At 36.8% G+C, this 15,415-nt stretch overlaps 1 protein-coding gene across 2 annotated transcripts in view; it reads left to right on the forward strand.

Moving 5' to 3' along the window:
• Nucleotides 1-15,415, forward strand: part of LOC133071919 (cytosolic beta-glucosidase) — a 124,829-nt gene that overhangs the window by 32,133 nt on the left and 77,281 nt on the right. Inside the window, exons 2-3 of one of the 2 annotated variants that reach the window (XM_061164775.1) lie at nucleotides 9,707-9,783; nucleotides 13,797-14,024. In XM_061164775.1, the coding sequence (XP_061020758.1) occupies nucleotides 9,765-9,783; nucleotides 13,797-14,024 (247 nt within the window). In that variant the 5' untranslated portion in view covers nucleotides 9,707-9,764. The remainder of the gene's footprint in view (nucleotides 1-9,706; nucleotides 9,784-13,796; nucleotides 14,025-15,415) is intronic. The other variant, XM_061164774.1, reaches the window with a different exon arrangement.

Here is a 15,415-nt window from a genome sequence, read left to right on the forward strand (position 1 = left end):
GTCCATTTTCTATGTCTGCGTCTCCATTCCTTCCCTACAAATAGGTTCAGCAGTACCATTTTTCTAGATTCCATATATATGCATATACTGGAAGCAACCTAGATGTCCATCAACATATGAATGGATAAAGATGTGGTTCATATATACAATGGAATATCAGCCAGAAAGAGAAAAAATACTTTTAATGACTCTATGCTATGTGTTATTTGTCCAGGGTGTACACTGAGGAGGGTGTGGTCATGGTGGAGAGTTAGAGAGTGCTACTGGAGAAGAGGTTGTAAAGTAACATCATTTGGGGGTTTTGAAGGAAAAGTATATATACACACACATTCACACTCTTGCTTAGTGTTTACTTGACATGATTGCCTTTGTGCAGAAACTGAGGCCTATAGATCTGTGCCCTCACAAAGGGCATTGTCATGGTGAAAGTGAATGTGACATGATACTGTTTATGATGTTAACTTCTAAACCAGGAAGCTGAAGACCCCATAGGCCCAAGCATGTAGGTCGAGACACTGAATCTTCATCACAGGCAAGTTTACAAATATTATGAGTTAGAGTGCTTCCTACATGTGCACTCTGGCATCAAGAGATGGTCACAGAAAGAAGAAAAGAGAGCAACTGGTCACTTTTTGTGTACATTTTTAGTTAGTATTTTTGGTTTCTCTGGTGGCTCAGTGGTAAAGAATCTGCCTGCAATGCAGGAGACCCAGGATTGATTCCTGGGTCAGGAAGAACCTCTGGAGAAGGGAGTAGTTACCTACTCTAGTATTCTTGCCTGGAAAATTCCATGGGCAGAGGAACCTGGAGGGCTACAGTCCATGGGGTTGCAAAGAGTTAGACTCTATCACTTTGTCAGACTAATACTTTCACTCTTTATTCCCCCACTATTGCATTGAGCCTAGAAGAGGAGAAAACTAACACTCACTGGATACATACTGTCTGCCGCATGCCCTGCTAAACATGTTTGCTTTGGCTCAGTTGACTTTGTGAGAACCCTACAAAGTGGATATTATCCTTTAATTTTTACATACAGAGAAGTCAAGTAATGGGTAGAGATGGAACTGAAACTCTCTCATGCCAGCTTTAGAATCTGTGCTCTTTCCATAATCCTTTGCAGCCTTAGAAGTGTTTGATGTTTAGTTTTTGTAGGTAATATCAGTATTTTACATTTTTATGGGATTCTCTTCTATGTCCTCATATGGTAAGAATTTCAGAAACATTGTTATTTTCTTCCAAATTACTAAAAAAAAACACAGGAGTTTATAATTTCTTGCCAAGAACGTTGCAGTAAACTGCTAACTGGTTTATGGGCTTCTGGTGCCTTCTGTCTTCAGTTCACCCTGGCAATTCCACAGAATTATGCATTTGCTTTTCCCTTATCAGAACCACTGTCATAACTTCTACTCATCTTTCAACACCTGCCTTAAAAATGTTTTCTCATGGGCAAGTCTATCTGCCTCCCAGTGATGGAGAAACTCTTGAGTGCTTGCTTCTTGGTTCTCCTTTAGTGTTTTTCCATGATTTTAATGCAGTGCTTACCTTAACATAGTCTAAAACTTTACCTATCTGATATCACTTAGACTGTGAGGTCCTCAAAGGAAAGTGGATATTGCAATTATTATTTGAGAAATTACAGAGGTGAAATGAAACATGAATTCATAAAAAAAGATTTCCTTTTGCACAAGACTCACCTAAGTTGATTTTAATAAGGGTAGGACTGGGGTATCATGTTTGATAGTCACAGTTATTAGTTAAATGATCTTGGAAAGTTATTCAATCTTTATACATTTATTCTTATTAGTAATCATAGTACACCTAAGGGTTATTGTGAGAGTAAGAATACGTTGGTTGATGTAAGTTGCTGGTATAGGAGAGAGACAGAGAGCTAATGTTCAGTAAATGGCCTTTACTATGAACAATAAAATGTATTACAAACTTTAAAAGCAATAGATAAAACATTTATAATTACATATAGAATAAAAATAAAAATAGCTCTATACTCACCATGTTTCTAGGACCCCTTTCCAGTACTGTCTCCTTATCTCTTTTCCCAAAGATACCTGCTAAGATGAATTTTGCATTTGTTCATTTCCTGCTTTTCTTTATGATTTTAGCACGTGGCACTATATAGCTAAACAGTTTCTTACTTAACTTTACATATTTTGGGCATTATATAAATAGAAATAACATTGTGTGTATTTTCTTTTTTTACAATTCGCTTCTTCTTTCTCACTGTTATATTTGGGAAATTTATGCATGTGGGTCCGTACAGAATTAGTTCATTTGTTTTTACTCCTGTGTAGTCTTTCATTGTATGACTATTCTGTGGTTTATTTTATTCCTTCCTTGATTTATTATCCTGACAAAGGAAATTTAGGCTGTTTCCAGTGAGAGTTTTTATTTTTGCAATCATGATTATATATGTGTCCAGGTCTGTGTTTGTAGAAACAGGGTATATGATGGTATGTGAATTATGGGGTTTTGATATATGTACTTATTCAGCTTTGCTAGATATTTCCTTATTGTTCTCCTACCAGCAGTGTTTAAACATTCCTGCTTTGCAACAATTTTTCTGATGCTTGATATTATCCAGCTTTTAAATTTGTGCCAACTGTGTGGCTGTAGAATGGTATCTCATTGTGGTTTTTATTTGCATTTCCCTATTTTTTTAACATGATCTCCTATGTATTTTTAAATGTTTACTAGCACTGTTTCTCCTGTGAATGAACTATTCAGGTATTTTGTCCATTTTTTGTAGTCTTGTTGGTCTTTTGTGAATAATTGAAATATCCAAAAACAAATGTGGATTTGTCTATTTTTTGCAATTTTTTGCCCACTTTTTGCAGTCTATGTTCTATCAGTTTTTGCTACATGTATTTTGAATCTGTTATTATGTAAATAAATATTTACAGTTATAAATCCTCTGGATAGATTGGCCCCCTTTTATATAGGAAATGTCTTTCCTTATACTTGGTAATGTTCTTGCTCTGAAATCTACAGAGTTATTCATATAGCTACTCTGGTTTTCTTTGATTAGTGTTAGCATGGTACCTCTTTTCCATTCTGTCACTTTTAAGCTTCTTTATCTTTATATTTAAAAAGGGTTTCTTTTAGGTACTATATAGCTGAGTCTGGTGTTTTTACCATTCTGATAATCTCTGCCGTTCAACTGGGTCATTTAAACTCATTTACATTTAATGATATTGATATAGTTAGGTTTAAATCTACCATTGTGCTGTTTGTTTTCTCTTTGTTCCATCTGTCTTTATTCTCTTTCCCCTCTTTTTCTTTTTCAGATTAATTATTTTAAAAATAATTCTATCATATATTCTTTTGGCTTATTAGCTATAAGTCTTATATTAATTTATTAGCTGTAACTCTTACTTTTTCTTCATTAAGGCTTTTTCTCTAAATACCACTTAAGCTAGATATCAATGTTTTGATTTTTTTGTTACTTAGTTTTTAATATTTTCTGGTGACCACTATTATGCCTTCGTTACTCCCAAACTATTCAGATGTTCCTTTTCAGATTTCTGAAAGAATGAACTAATATACTGTAGTTCAATCATTCTAACATGATTGATCAGGGATTTCCATCTGTATTTCTCCAATCCTTTGGAATTTATGGTCACTTTATTTATGAACCAATTTGTGCTCAACTTTCATGTTTCTGTCTGCATGAAAAGAATGTATATTTTTAAAATTGGAGCATTTATTATCATGCAATGTCAAATATATCAATCAGATCAAGCTTGTTAATATCTGCTTTCCTTACTTTCTCTTGTTTCAATTGCTGAGAGAGGTTTTAGTGTCAAAGTTATTCTAGGCACATAAAATGAGTTGAGGAATTTTTTCTTATTTTTTTTTGAATAATTCCTATGTGTGGAGTTTTTTGGTTTTATTTTTTAAATGTTTGATAAAACTTGGGTAATTAAAATCTTTCATTATGGAGGTGGTTTTGTCAACTTTACATTTCAGTTGTATCAATTTTTGCTTCACATATTTTGAAACTAGATTCTTAGATGCATGCAACAGTGTTGTCACTGTGTGGTGACCCATGTTATCTCAAGTAATGCTATTTTTCCCTCCTTGAAATCCTCTGTTGTTTTTTTTTTAGGGGAAGGAGGAATCTCTCCCTCTATATTTTGACTTTCTATTTTTAACGTAGTCTTAGGTGTATTGGTAAACAGTGTATCCCAGGATTTTTAAAAAAAATACAGTTTGACGGTCTTTATCTTTTATCTGGGGAATTTAGTCCATTGACATATTGTTATAAGTGATCATTTATATCTTGTCATGCCACTTAACTTTATGCTTTTTTCCCTTATCACTTCTATGTATTTTAAAAAATTGTTTTCTTGCACCCCCCTTTTAAATTTATTTAGTTTTTCCTATTTAGCATGATGATTAAGAGCATGGGCTCTGGAATTCATCTCTCAGCTTTAGTACAAACTGAAATGGGCAAGTTAATTAACCTCTTCATTTCTCAGTTTCCTTTCCTGAAAATGAGGCTAATAATGGCAGTTACTTAATAATATTGTTGTGAAGAGTTAATATATATAAACTGATTAGAGTAGAGCCTGGCACAGACTTGCAATAGATGTGTTGGACTCATCTTTAAAACTATAAATTACATTTTTTCCTAAAGTGCTTAGCTTAGAAATTTTAATTTGAATACAAAATACAACAAAGTAAAATGTTAAGATCCCCTTCTAAATAGTATAAAAACCTGAGAACACTTTAACTCTGATTTCTTACCTTGTTGCTTTCATATATGTATATATGTAGATATATGTATATCCATATATGTATATGTATATATATATATGTATGGTGGTGGTTTAGTTGCTAAGTTGTGTCTGACTCTTGCGACCCCATGGACGGCCAGGCTCCTCTGTCCATGGGGTTTTCCAGGCAAGAATACTAGAGTGGGTTGCCATTTCCTTCTCCAATACGTATCTATACATAGATATATTTATAGTTTTTGGTCCAGGATTTTAATTCTATCTAGTTAGTCTTTTTAATTCTCATAAAACAGACATTTTGTTATTGTTCTGCATGTTAATAGCTTGTTCAGATTATCCACATAATCTATATTTAATATATCCATATTTAATAGTATATTTGCAATGCCATTTTTCTTATGTTTAATAGTACTTAAATTCATTTTCAAGCTAATCAAAGTTAATAAAATAATTTAAAGAGTCAAAACAAAACTGTTTTAGAAACTATCGACTCCTGTTCTCTTCCATGTACTTCTTTAGAGGAAACCTCTTTTAATTCTGTTGGTTAATCCTTTTGGCATTGACATCTGTGTCTTAAATGGCATGCTTATATTCCTAGGTTTTGAGTTTTTTGCCTGTTGTAGGTGTAATCTATTGAATTCTCCCTGTGAAAGATGATTTACCCATTTGTCCACCTTCTCTCCCTCTCCCTTCTCAATTTCACCACCTCTCCTCCCCACCAACCCGCACCACACACAATTCCAGTACTGTGGAGAATGGGAATCATTGCTGAGCTGGTACAAAGTTTCACTTCGGCACAGTAAAGGGAGTTCTGGAGATGGATGTTAATGATTACACAACGATGTGCTTGCACTCTGTGTCACTGAACTGTACTCCTTAAACCTAGTTAGGGTGGCAAGCTTTATATTATGTGTATTTGACCCCAGTTAAAAATATTGTCAGAGAGTATATGGAAATGTTTACAGATTAAATGAAAAAGCATGGGTGGGATAGATAAGAAACAAGATTTGCAAAAGGTGGGAAACTGTGAAGCCCCATGTACATGTGTGGGACTTTGATGTACAATTCTGCCTACTTTTGTGCATGTTGGCAATTCAGTAGGAAATATTTTAAAATTTGAGGAATATCAAAGTAAATATTCTAGTAGATTACACTCTTAAAGAAGTATTTCCTGTAGCCTATGACATGCGCAAATTGTCCAGTTACTCCTGGAATTTGCTGCACAGCTACATCATTCTGGAGATTTATCCTGCTGAATTTTTCATTTCCTGGATCCTAGATCTTTCTCTTTCTTGGTTAACATCATTGTTTTGGAGAAATTTATCCTCCAGTAATATCCAATGAGAGAGAAAAATTTTCCAATATCCTGTGAGAGCTTATATGTCTGCTAAATCTTTCTCCATTCTCACTCTTAATTAATGGAGAGATGAGTTGTGGTTACATATGTGCTCATGTTCAGCCACTCAACTGAGGAGTAATTTCTCTCCCACAGGCCAGTTGTTTTGTTGTCTCTTTCTTAGGCAGAACTTGTTTCTTGTTTATTCTGGCCCAGTGTGTGGAGTCCTTGCATCACCAGACTTGTGTGAACATCTTATCATCAGTTTCCCATCTTTGGTGAGCTTTAGAATTGTTTTACTCCCTTGTCCCACAGGCCATTAAAATGGAAGCTCACAACATCTGGGCTTCTCAGATGCTCTGAAGACAAAATCCTGCATCACTACTCATTTATGCTTCAGAATTTCTCTTACTTTGATTTTGTGTTGCCTAACATCTTGCAAGATGGATGGCACATTTAACAATACAATGCCAAATTTTCCATATTCTATCAGGCACTTGTTGTTTGAAGGAGAGCTCAATATGTAATCTGCCTGGAAGCAGTAGTCTTGTTCCTCATAAAGAGTGGTCAGAACTTTTAAAGAGTAGGCATAATCACATCTTGAGAAAATGCCTGATGAAGAAATGAATTATTAATATCATTCATTCAGGAAAATTTACATTCAAGTACTAGTGAGTGGGCTTCCCAGGTGGTTCAGTGGTAAAGAGTCCACCTGCCAATGCAGGAGATGTGACTTTGATCCTTGGGTTGGGAAGGTCCCCTGGAGTAGAAAATGGCAACCCACTCTAATATTCTTGCCTGGAAAATTCCACGGACACAGGAACCTAGTGAGCTATGGTCCATGGGGTAACAAAGAGTTGGACATGACTGAGTGACATATGAATACTGGCTACTATATATATATATATTTTTCTTTTTAATTTATTTTTTAATTGAAGGATAATTGCTTTACAGAATTTTGTTGTTTTCTGTCAAACCTCAGCATGAATCAGCCATAGGTATACATATATCCCCTCCTGTTTGAATCTTCCTCCCATCTCCCTCCCCATCCCACCCCTCAAGATTGATACAGTGCCCCTGTTTGAGTTTCCTGAGCCATACAGCAAATTCCTGTTGGTGATCTATTTTACATATGGTAATGTAAGTTTCCATGTTACTCTTTCCATACATCTCACCCTCTCCTCTCCTCTCCCCATGTCCTTAAGTCTGTTCTCTATGTCTGTTTCTCCATTGCAGTCCTGTAAAGAAATTCTTCAGTACCATTTTTCTAGATTCTGTGTACATGCATTAGAATACAATGCTTATCTTTCTATTTCTAACTCCCTTCACTCTGTATAATAGGTTCTAGGTTCATCCACCTCATCAGACCTACTCAAATGCATTCCTTTTTATGGCTGAGTAATATTCCATTGTGTACATGTACCACAACTTCTTTATCGATTCATCTGTCTATGGACATCCAGGTTGCTTCCATGTTCTGGCTATTGTAAATAGTGCTGCAGTGAACAATTGGATACGTGTATCTTTTTTAATTTTGGTTTCCCCGAGGGTATATGCCTAGGAGTGGGATTGTTGGGTCATATGGTGGTTTTATTCCTAGTTTTTTAAGGAGTCTCCACACCGTCTTCCAAGGGGCTGTATCAGTTTACATTCCCACCAACAGTGCAAGAGTGTTCCCTTTTCTCCACACCCTCTCCAGCATTTATTGTTTATAGACTTTTTGATGATGGCCATTCTGACTGGTGTGAGGTGATATCTCATTATAGTTTTGATTTGCATTTCTTTAATAATGAGCGATGTTGAGCATCTTTTAATGTGTTTGTTAGCCATCTGTGTGTCTTTGTTGGAGAAATGTCCATTTAGGTCTTTTCCCCAATTTTTGATTGAGTTGTTCGTTTTTCTGACATTGAGTTGTATGAGCTGCTTGTATATTTTGGAAATTAATCCTTTGTCAGTTGTTTCATTTGCTATTATTTTCTCCCATTTTGATGGTTGTCTTTTCCCCTTGCTTGTAGTTTCCTTTGCTGTGCAAAAGCTTTTAAGTTTAATCAGGCCCCACTTGTCTACTTCAGTTTTTATTTCCATTACTCTTTGGAGGTGGGTCATAGAGGATCTTGCTTTGATTTATGTCATTGAGTGTTTTGCATATGTTTGCCTCTAAGAGTTTTATAGTTTCTGGTCTTATGTTTAGTCATCCATTTTGAGTTTATCTTTGTGTATGATGTTAGGAAGTGTTCTAATTTCATTCTTTTACATATAGTTGTCCCGTTTTCCCAGCACCATTTATTGAAGAGGCTGCCTTTCCCCCATTGTATATTTTGCCTCCTTTGTCAAAAATAAGGTACCCATAGGTGCATGGGTTTATTTCTGGGCTTTCTATCTTGTTCCATTGGTCTATAGTTCTGTTTTTGTGCCAGTACCATACTGTCTTGATGACTGTAGTATACTCTGAAGTCAGGAAGGTTGATTCCTCCAGCTCCTTTCTTCTTTCTCAAGACTGCTTTGGCTATTTGGGGTCTTTTGTGTTTCCATATGAATTGTGAATTTTTTTGTTCTAGTTCTGTGAAAAACGCCGTTGGTAGTTTGATAGGGATCACATTGAATCTGTAGATTGCATTTGGTAGTATAGTCATTTTCACAGTATTGATTCTTCCTACCCAGGAACATGGAATATCTCTTCATCTGTTTATGTTGTCTTTGATTTCTTTCATCAGTGTCTTATAATTTTCTGTGTACAGTTCTTTTGTCTCCTTAGGTAAGCTTATTCCTAGATATTTAATTCTTTTTGTTGCAATGATGAATGGAAAGTGAAAGAAAGTGAAGTCGCTCAGTCATGTCTGACTCTTTGTGACTGCAAGGACTGTAGCCTACCAGGCTCCTCCGTCCATGGAATTTTCTAGGCAAGAGTACTGGAGTGGGTTGCCATTTTCTTCACCAGGGGATCTTCTGGATCCGGGGATTGAACCTGGGTGTCCCGCATTGCAGGCAGATGCATGGTGAATGGAATTGATTCCTTAATTTCTCTTTATGATTTTTCATTGTTAGTATACTATATATATTTTCAAAAGGCCACTATATATATTTTCTTTTATCAAAATTTCAACTATAATGGTTAATTTTTGATTCATGTGCTGGTTCTCATAGAAACAATGTTGCTTATATGTGTTTCATCTAATATACACCTAGAATAAACTACTCCACATAAGTGAATTTTCTTGCTGACATTGGCATATTGAAATTGTCAAACTTATTGTAAGCACTTAAGAAGGACTGTCTTCCAAAATGCATGTCAAGTTATTCATTTCTAATGCTTCATATATTGAGTAGCATGGGCATAAGTTGACTCATCAGTCAGGCTTTATTACTAAGAGCAGTGTGGTCCAGTGGAAGGACTTGAACTTCAGTATCAGACAAATCTGGAAACACATCTTGGGTTCAGTGCATGCCAAGTTGCATCAGTCATGTCCAACTCTTTGCAACCCTGTGTACTGTAGCCTGCCAGGCTCCGCTGTCTATGGGATTCTCCAGGCAAGAATACTGGGGTGGATTGTCATGCCCTCCTCTAGGAGATCTTCCCAACCTAGGGATCAAACCTGCATTTCCTGTGGCTACTGTGTTGCAGGTGGATTCTTTATCGCTGAGCCACCAGAGAAGTCCCCATATCTTGGTTCTACTACTTAATGAAAAGTGTTGTCTTGGGTAAGTACTTATTGGTGATATGTGAGGCCAGCTTGTACTGGCTCACCAGTGCCCACTGTTAAATTTTCATTAATTTTACAAGCTGATTCTTTTTAATTTAATTAATTAAATTAAATTAAATTTATTTGGCTGCATGAGGTCTTAGTTACAGCACATAGGATTTTTGTTGTGGCATGTAGGATCTTTTGTTGCAGCATATGGGTTCTTTACTGCAGTGTTTGGGCTTTTCTGCGGTGGCTCTGGGCCTCTAGAATACACAGGCTAAGCAGTTGCAGTGCTCAGGTTTAGTTGCCCTGCGGCATGTGGAATCTTATTTCCCTGACCAAGGATTGAACCCATGTCCCTTACGTTGAAAGGTGGATTCTTAACCACTGGACAACCAGGAAAATCCCTTATGAGCTGATTCTTAAATATATAGCCAATATTAAAGATTCAATTACATAAACATAAATAAATAATTTATATTAAAAACAAAGATAATAAATATTCAAATCCTTATCTCCTAATTATTTTAACACATTTTATTATTAGCTATGCCCTTGAGGCTACTTGTACCTGTATAGAAGGAATACTGTCTAATGATATGTCATTGTTCATCTTGCAACTCTGCCTTCAGTGCTATCCTATGGGGGTGAAATTGGTCATGTGTAATTATTTACACCACAGAAATTGGCAAGTGCTACAAGTCAGCATTTGATTTACTGTTTTGTTGGTTGCCTGGACTCAAGAAAGTGACAGATAAAATATAAATAATGCAAAGTAAATGAATGTGTCATATGCCTATAACTGTTACATTGTGAGTAGGACAAAAAAAAATATTCTTCCAGTGTTTGAAAACTATTACCAGTTTAGCAAGAAAATTGCTCATGTCACTGATGAACAAGTGAAATTCTGATGTATTATTGTTTTCCTTTTACTGTACCCATTAATTTAAGCAAAGATACCAGTCAAAAGTCACATGAGAACTACTCACATTTGTCAGGTTGTATATTGTAGATTGGCTCCCCATATAAGAGTCTGGCAAAAATCTAAACAAGTATTCTATGAGAATCAATTGACTATAAGGAATATACAGTAAAGAGCATTGCATATTGTTATTTGGAAATTGTGTATTATACGTCCTTTATCCCAATATACCTCTATACCAATATAATTTATAATAAATATGTATACCTAATGGTATATACATTTTTAAATATACAACCAGTTATTAAATATTTACCAGCACACAACTGCCTAAACTCTCTGAGGTTAAGCTTCTTCATTTATTGTAAATCAATTATTCAAACTATGAATACCATGCTTGACTGAAGTTGTATTTTAGTATTCATACCTATTTCATTCTAAGATTGAATATCAGTATTCTTTTTCTTTTTCCCTCTAAACCCCATGTATAGAAATAACTTGAGAGCCATTGGGATGTATAAAACTTTTTGCCTCTATATGATATGGCTCCAAAGTATAATAATTTGTTATATTCATAATTTCTTTGTATAGATCTTTAATACCCTGCCTTGATATCAACTGTCATTTTTGCTATTGTCAGAGCTCCTTCTTTTAGCAGTCTTCCTGTGTCCCCACGGTTCTCTCCTATAAATTATAGCGCATGTTGTCTTTTTGTTGGTCTGGAGACTATGTCCAATCCTATCAGAATTGTGCACAAAATATGAGAAAGTTAGTGCTAAATGTAGACCTAAAAAACTTTCCTATAATTGTTTTAGTCTCTTTACTCTAGCTTTGACTTCCTTTCTTGTGTGAAAGTCATTTTGAACTATTTTAGGTATATAAAAATGGTTGTGGATAATGTAATCAACAGCCTCTTAGATACCTCTTAGCCAGCTTAAGGAGTGAAACATAAGAGATGCCAAGGGCCCTCAGGCTCCTGCTTGTTTCCATTTCCCTCCCTTTTCTACCCAAAGGCAGCCACCAGCTTGAGCTGATCATCTCCAGGCATGCTGTTGTGTGTTTACCTCATATGTATATGTTCACGAAATCCATCTTTGGTTTTATATATTTTGTATAAAACATGATGCAGTACTGTATATAATCTTTTAAAAATTAATAACCTTTATGTTTTAGAGCAATTTTAGAGTGACAGAAAAATTGAGCACAAAGTACAGAATTCTCATGTATCCCATTCCCCCAATTTCCCCTACCTGGCATTAGTGTGGGTCGTTGGTTCCAAATGATGGGTGAATATTGATACATTATTATTCAATGAAGTTCACAGTGTGTGGGTTTTGACAAATGTATAATGTCATGTATCCACTATTATAGTATCATACAGAATATAGTCCACCCTTGAACAACATGGGGTTAGGGGAACAGACCCACTGCCCAGAGGAAAAGGCAGGTAACAATTTTCGTAGTTTCACTGCCATAAAAATCTCCTGTGCTGCATGTATTCATTCCTGTACATGTATTTCAAATCTTGATTTTTTTTCTTTAGCTTAACATTATAGTTTTGAGGGTGTCTTAGCCCATTTGGACTGTTCTAACAAAAGACCGTGAACTAGGGGGTTTGTAAGCAACGAACGTTTATTCCTCACGGTTCTGGATGCTGTAAGTTGGGGTGAGGGTGCCAGCATGGCCAGGTGAAGACCCTCTTCCTCATCACAGGCTTCTTGTATCCTCACGGGGCAGAAGGAGGTAGGGAGTGCTGTGGGGCCTCCTTTTAGAAGCAGCAATCTCATTCACGAACGCTCTACTCTCCTGACTTAAGCTCCTCCCCAAATCATCACATTGGGTGTTAGGATTTCCACCTCTGAATTTGGGGGGACACAAACAGTCAGAGCAGAGCAGAGGGTTGTCTATGCTCTGATTCATTCACTGTAACAACTTATTTGTGTTTCCTCTCTGTGAATATACCTAAAGTTAATTATCTGTTCTGTTGGTAGGACATAGGTTGTTTCCAGGATTTTGCTGTGACAGAAAACCCTTCCTCAATAATCTCATATAATCTTTTTGTGAAAATATATGAGCATACTTTCAGGGTATGCCCTTAGAAGTGGAATTAAAGAGTCATGAGATTTTAAAAAATCAATCGTTTGTACCGTAAAATGGATTCTAACTTCCATTTTAGACAAAATTTCTGTGTGAACAGATATTTCAAATCTAATGTAATTTTTGCTTTCTGTCCCTCTAATGTGTGATGTTCTCTCTTACCTCTGGGCTTATTCTGTTCCTAGGTCCTCTTTTTTTTCTATTTTCTCTCACCCCTACCTCCTAGCATTTCACTTTGATGAGTCAACATCTCCTCTAGATTTCAGTCTAGGAGTGTCTTCTCCAAGAATTTTCTGACTCTTGCCCACATCTGGATGAACACCTCTCCCTGGCTTTCTTGCAGGAACCATTACGTTGGCTGTTTTATAATTTCATGTAATTGACAAGGACAAGAATTGCAGCGGAGTTCACCCTGGTATCCACTAAGCTTAGCTTGGAGCCTGATACAGAGCATGTGTTGAATTAAGGGAGGTGTGAATGAATGAATGTAGGATACTTTTATCATCTCAACAATGGCAGGAACTAACACCCTTCCCACAATAGCTGACTGGACCATCTCAGGCTCCAGGGCTAGATGACAGGAAGATAGGATTCAGGTGTCAAGGGTCAAAGATAGAGTCCCAAGACTGCTTTACGCACAATGAGGACAAGGTGTGTCTGTCAGGGCCAGGAGAAATGTTCACAAGAAGGAGATGTTTTCAACTCAGAGGCTCATAAACTGAGCCCTGCCTCTGTCTACCAGCTGGGAGATCTTCAGATAATGAACCGTGAAAGCCTGCTATGCTGCGGCATTATGCAATAATTTTTCATTTGCCACCAGTCAGCTTCAGGGATCAAGGACAGCTGAACACATAACCCACTCATGCATGTTATTTTAAAGGCATATTTTAAAGTTATCAATATGGTACATTGAGTTAATGAGGGATGTTCTTTTGGTGACAAATATTTACATTCCACATATGCCTCTTGATGTCAAGAGTGTAACGGTTTCATTTTCTTCTTTTTCTCAGGAGGCTGGGATGCAGATGGAAAAGGCCCTTGTGTCTGGGACACATTCACCCATCAGGGAGGAGAGAGAGTTTTCAAGAACCAGACTGGCGATGTAGCTTGTGGCAGCTACACTCTGTGGGAGGAAGATTTGAAATGTATCAAACAGCTTGGATTGACTCATTACCGCTTCTCTCTTTCCTGGTCACGTCTGTTACCTGATGGGACGACAGGTTTCATCAACCAGAAAGGCAAGTGTTTCTTAAAAATAGAAGGTTGCAGCTTTAATTCAAGGTTATTGCTGCAGTCTGGCATAATTAATCCAGGATGCTATTCTTCAGCGTAGCTTTGAGATTGCAAGTTTTTAGAGTGATTATAGGATAAATTTTTTGAAATGGGTTTCCATTAGCTTTTCCAGTATTATTCTGGTTTCCCTCAACTGGAGATCTTTGTTCGGAGGGGTGGAAATAGATGCGCAGGAAGTGGGTTGGAATAAGTGTTTTACTTATGTAAAATGTTACTTGAGTATTGACCTGAAGGTGAATTTCCAAAGGTTGTGTATAATCTATTTTCAGTTGTGTTATGCTGTGATAAGTCATGAAAAGCCCTGCAGAACTTGAGAAGATTCCGAGCATTTCAACTGGAGCTGAATTAGTGGAGTTAATTAGCTAGCACAGAGGTTAGCCCCAGAGGGCCTGGAGTCTGTTCACTTTAGATTAAGTGCCAGAGATTTCACTTACTATCTTTGTGAGCATCTCGTGGACCTCGCTTGGTGCCTCAGTTTCCCCATGAGGAGAAGGGGATACTGTAATAGCTCCTACTTTCAAGTGTTGTTGGAAGAGTAAATGAAACAGTCTTTTAAAGTGCTTTACACAGTAGTTGGTATAGCAGAGAAGCATTCAATAAGTGTTAGTTATTATTTGTCTTATGCCTTGTAATGAAAAAGACTATTGCCCTATTTGAAAGCCTATTATTTATGGAGCATTTTGCATACATTTTCTCTAAACCCCACAAATCAACGAGGAAGGTATAAGTACCACATTTTACAGAGTTGCATGTTCAAATCCAGATATTTTGTTAACTTTGTATTTTTGGGTGGGTCTGGAATTTAAGCCTAAGGTTTGGCTAACTCCTTCCACACAACGGGGGTTGGCAAACTATGACCTGAGACCCAAACTTGACCTGATCCCATTTATAAATAAAGTTTTATTTGTAGTACAACTGTACCCCTTCATTATGTGTAGTCTGTGGTTGCTTTCCCACTACTATGGTAGCGTTGAATAGTTGGAGCAAAGACTGTACAGCCTGCAAAGCCGGAAATGTTTACCACATGGTCCTTTATAGAAAAAAAGCTTTGTAACCCCTGCATGACAATGAAATGACTTCTTCATAAAGAACTTGTATTGCTCCTTCGTTCTGGATAAGATTTCCCACGACTCCTAGGGTTGGGATGGGGTGAGGCAAGGAGGTGCTTAATGTGCAGGACTTGGGAGGAATGTTCTCTCAGCATCTCACAACTGCCAGGTTGCCTCACCACACTTGCACTTCAAAGAGACAGCATTGAAGCAGAGGTTCTTCTTGATTAAGTTATCTGCTTTCCTGGATACAACAGCAAGAACAAACGAGAACAGTCTGTGATAAC

Source organism: Dama dama, chromosome 17 (genome assembly GCF_033118175.1).
Source record: "Dama dama isolate Ldn47 chromosome 17, ASM3311817v1, whole genome shotgun sequence".
NCBI lineage: Eukaryota > Metazoa > Chordata > Mammalia > Artiodactyla > Cervidae > Dama > Dama dama.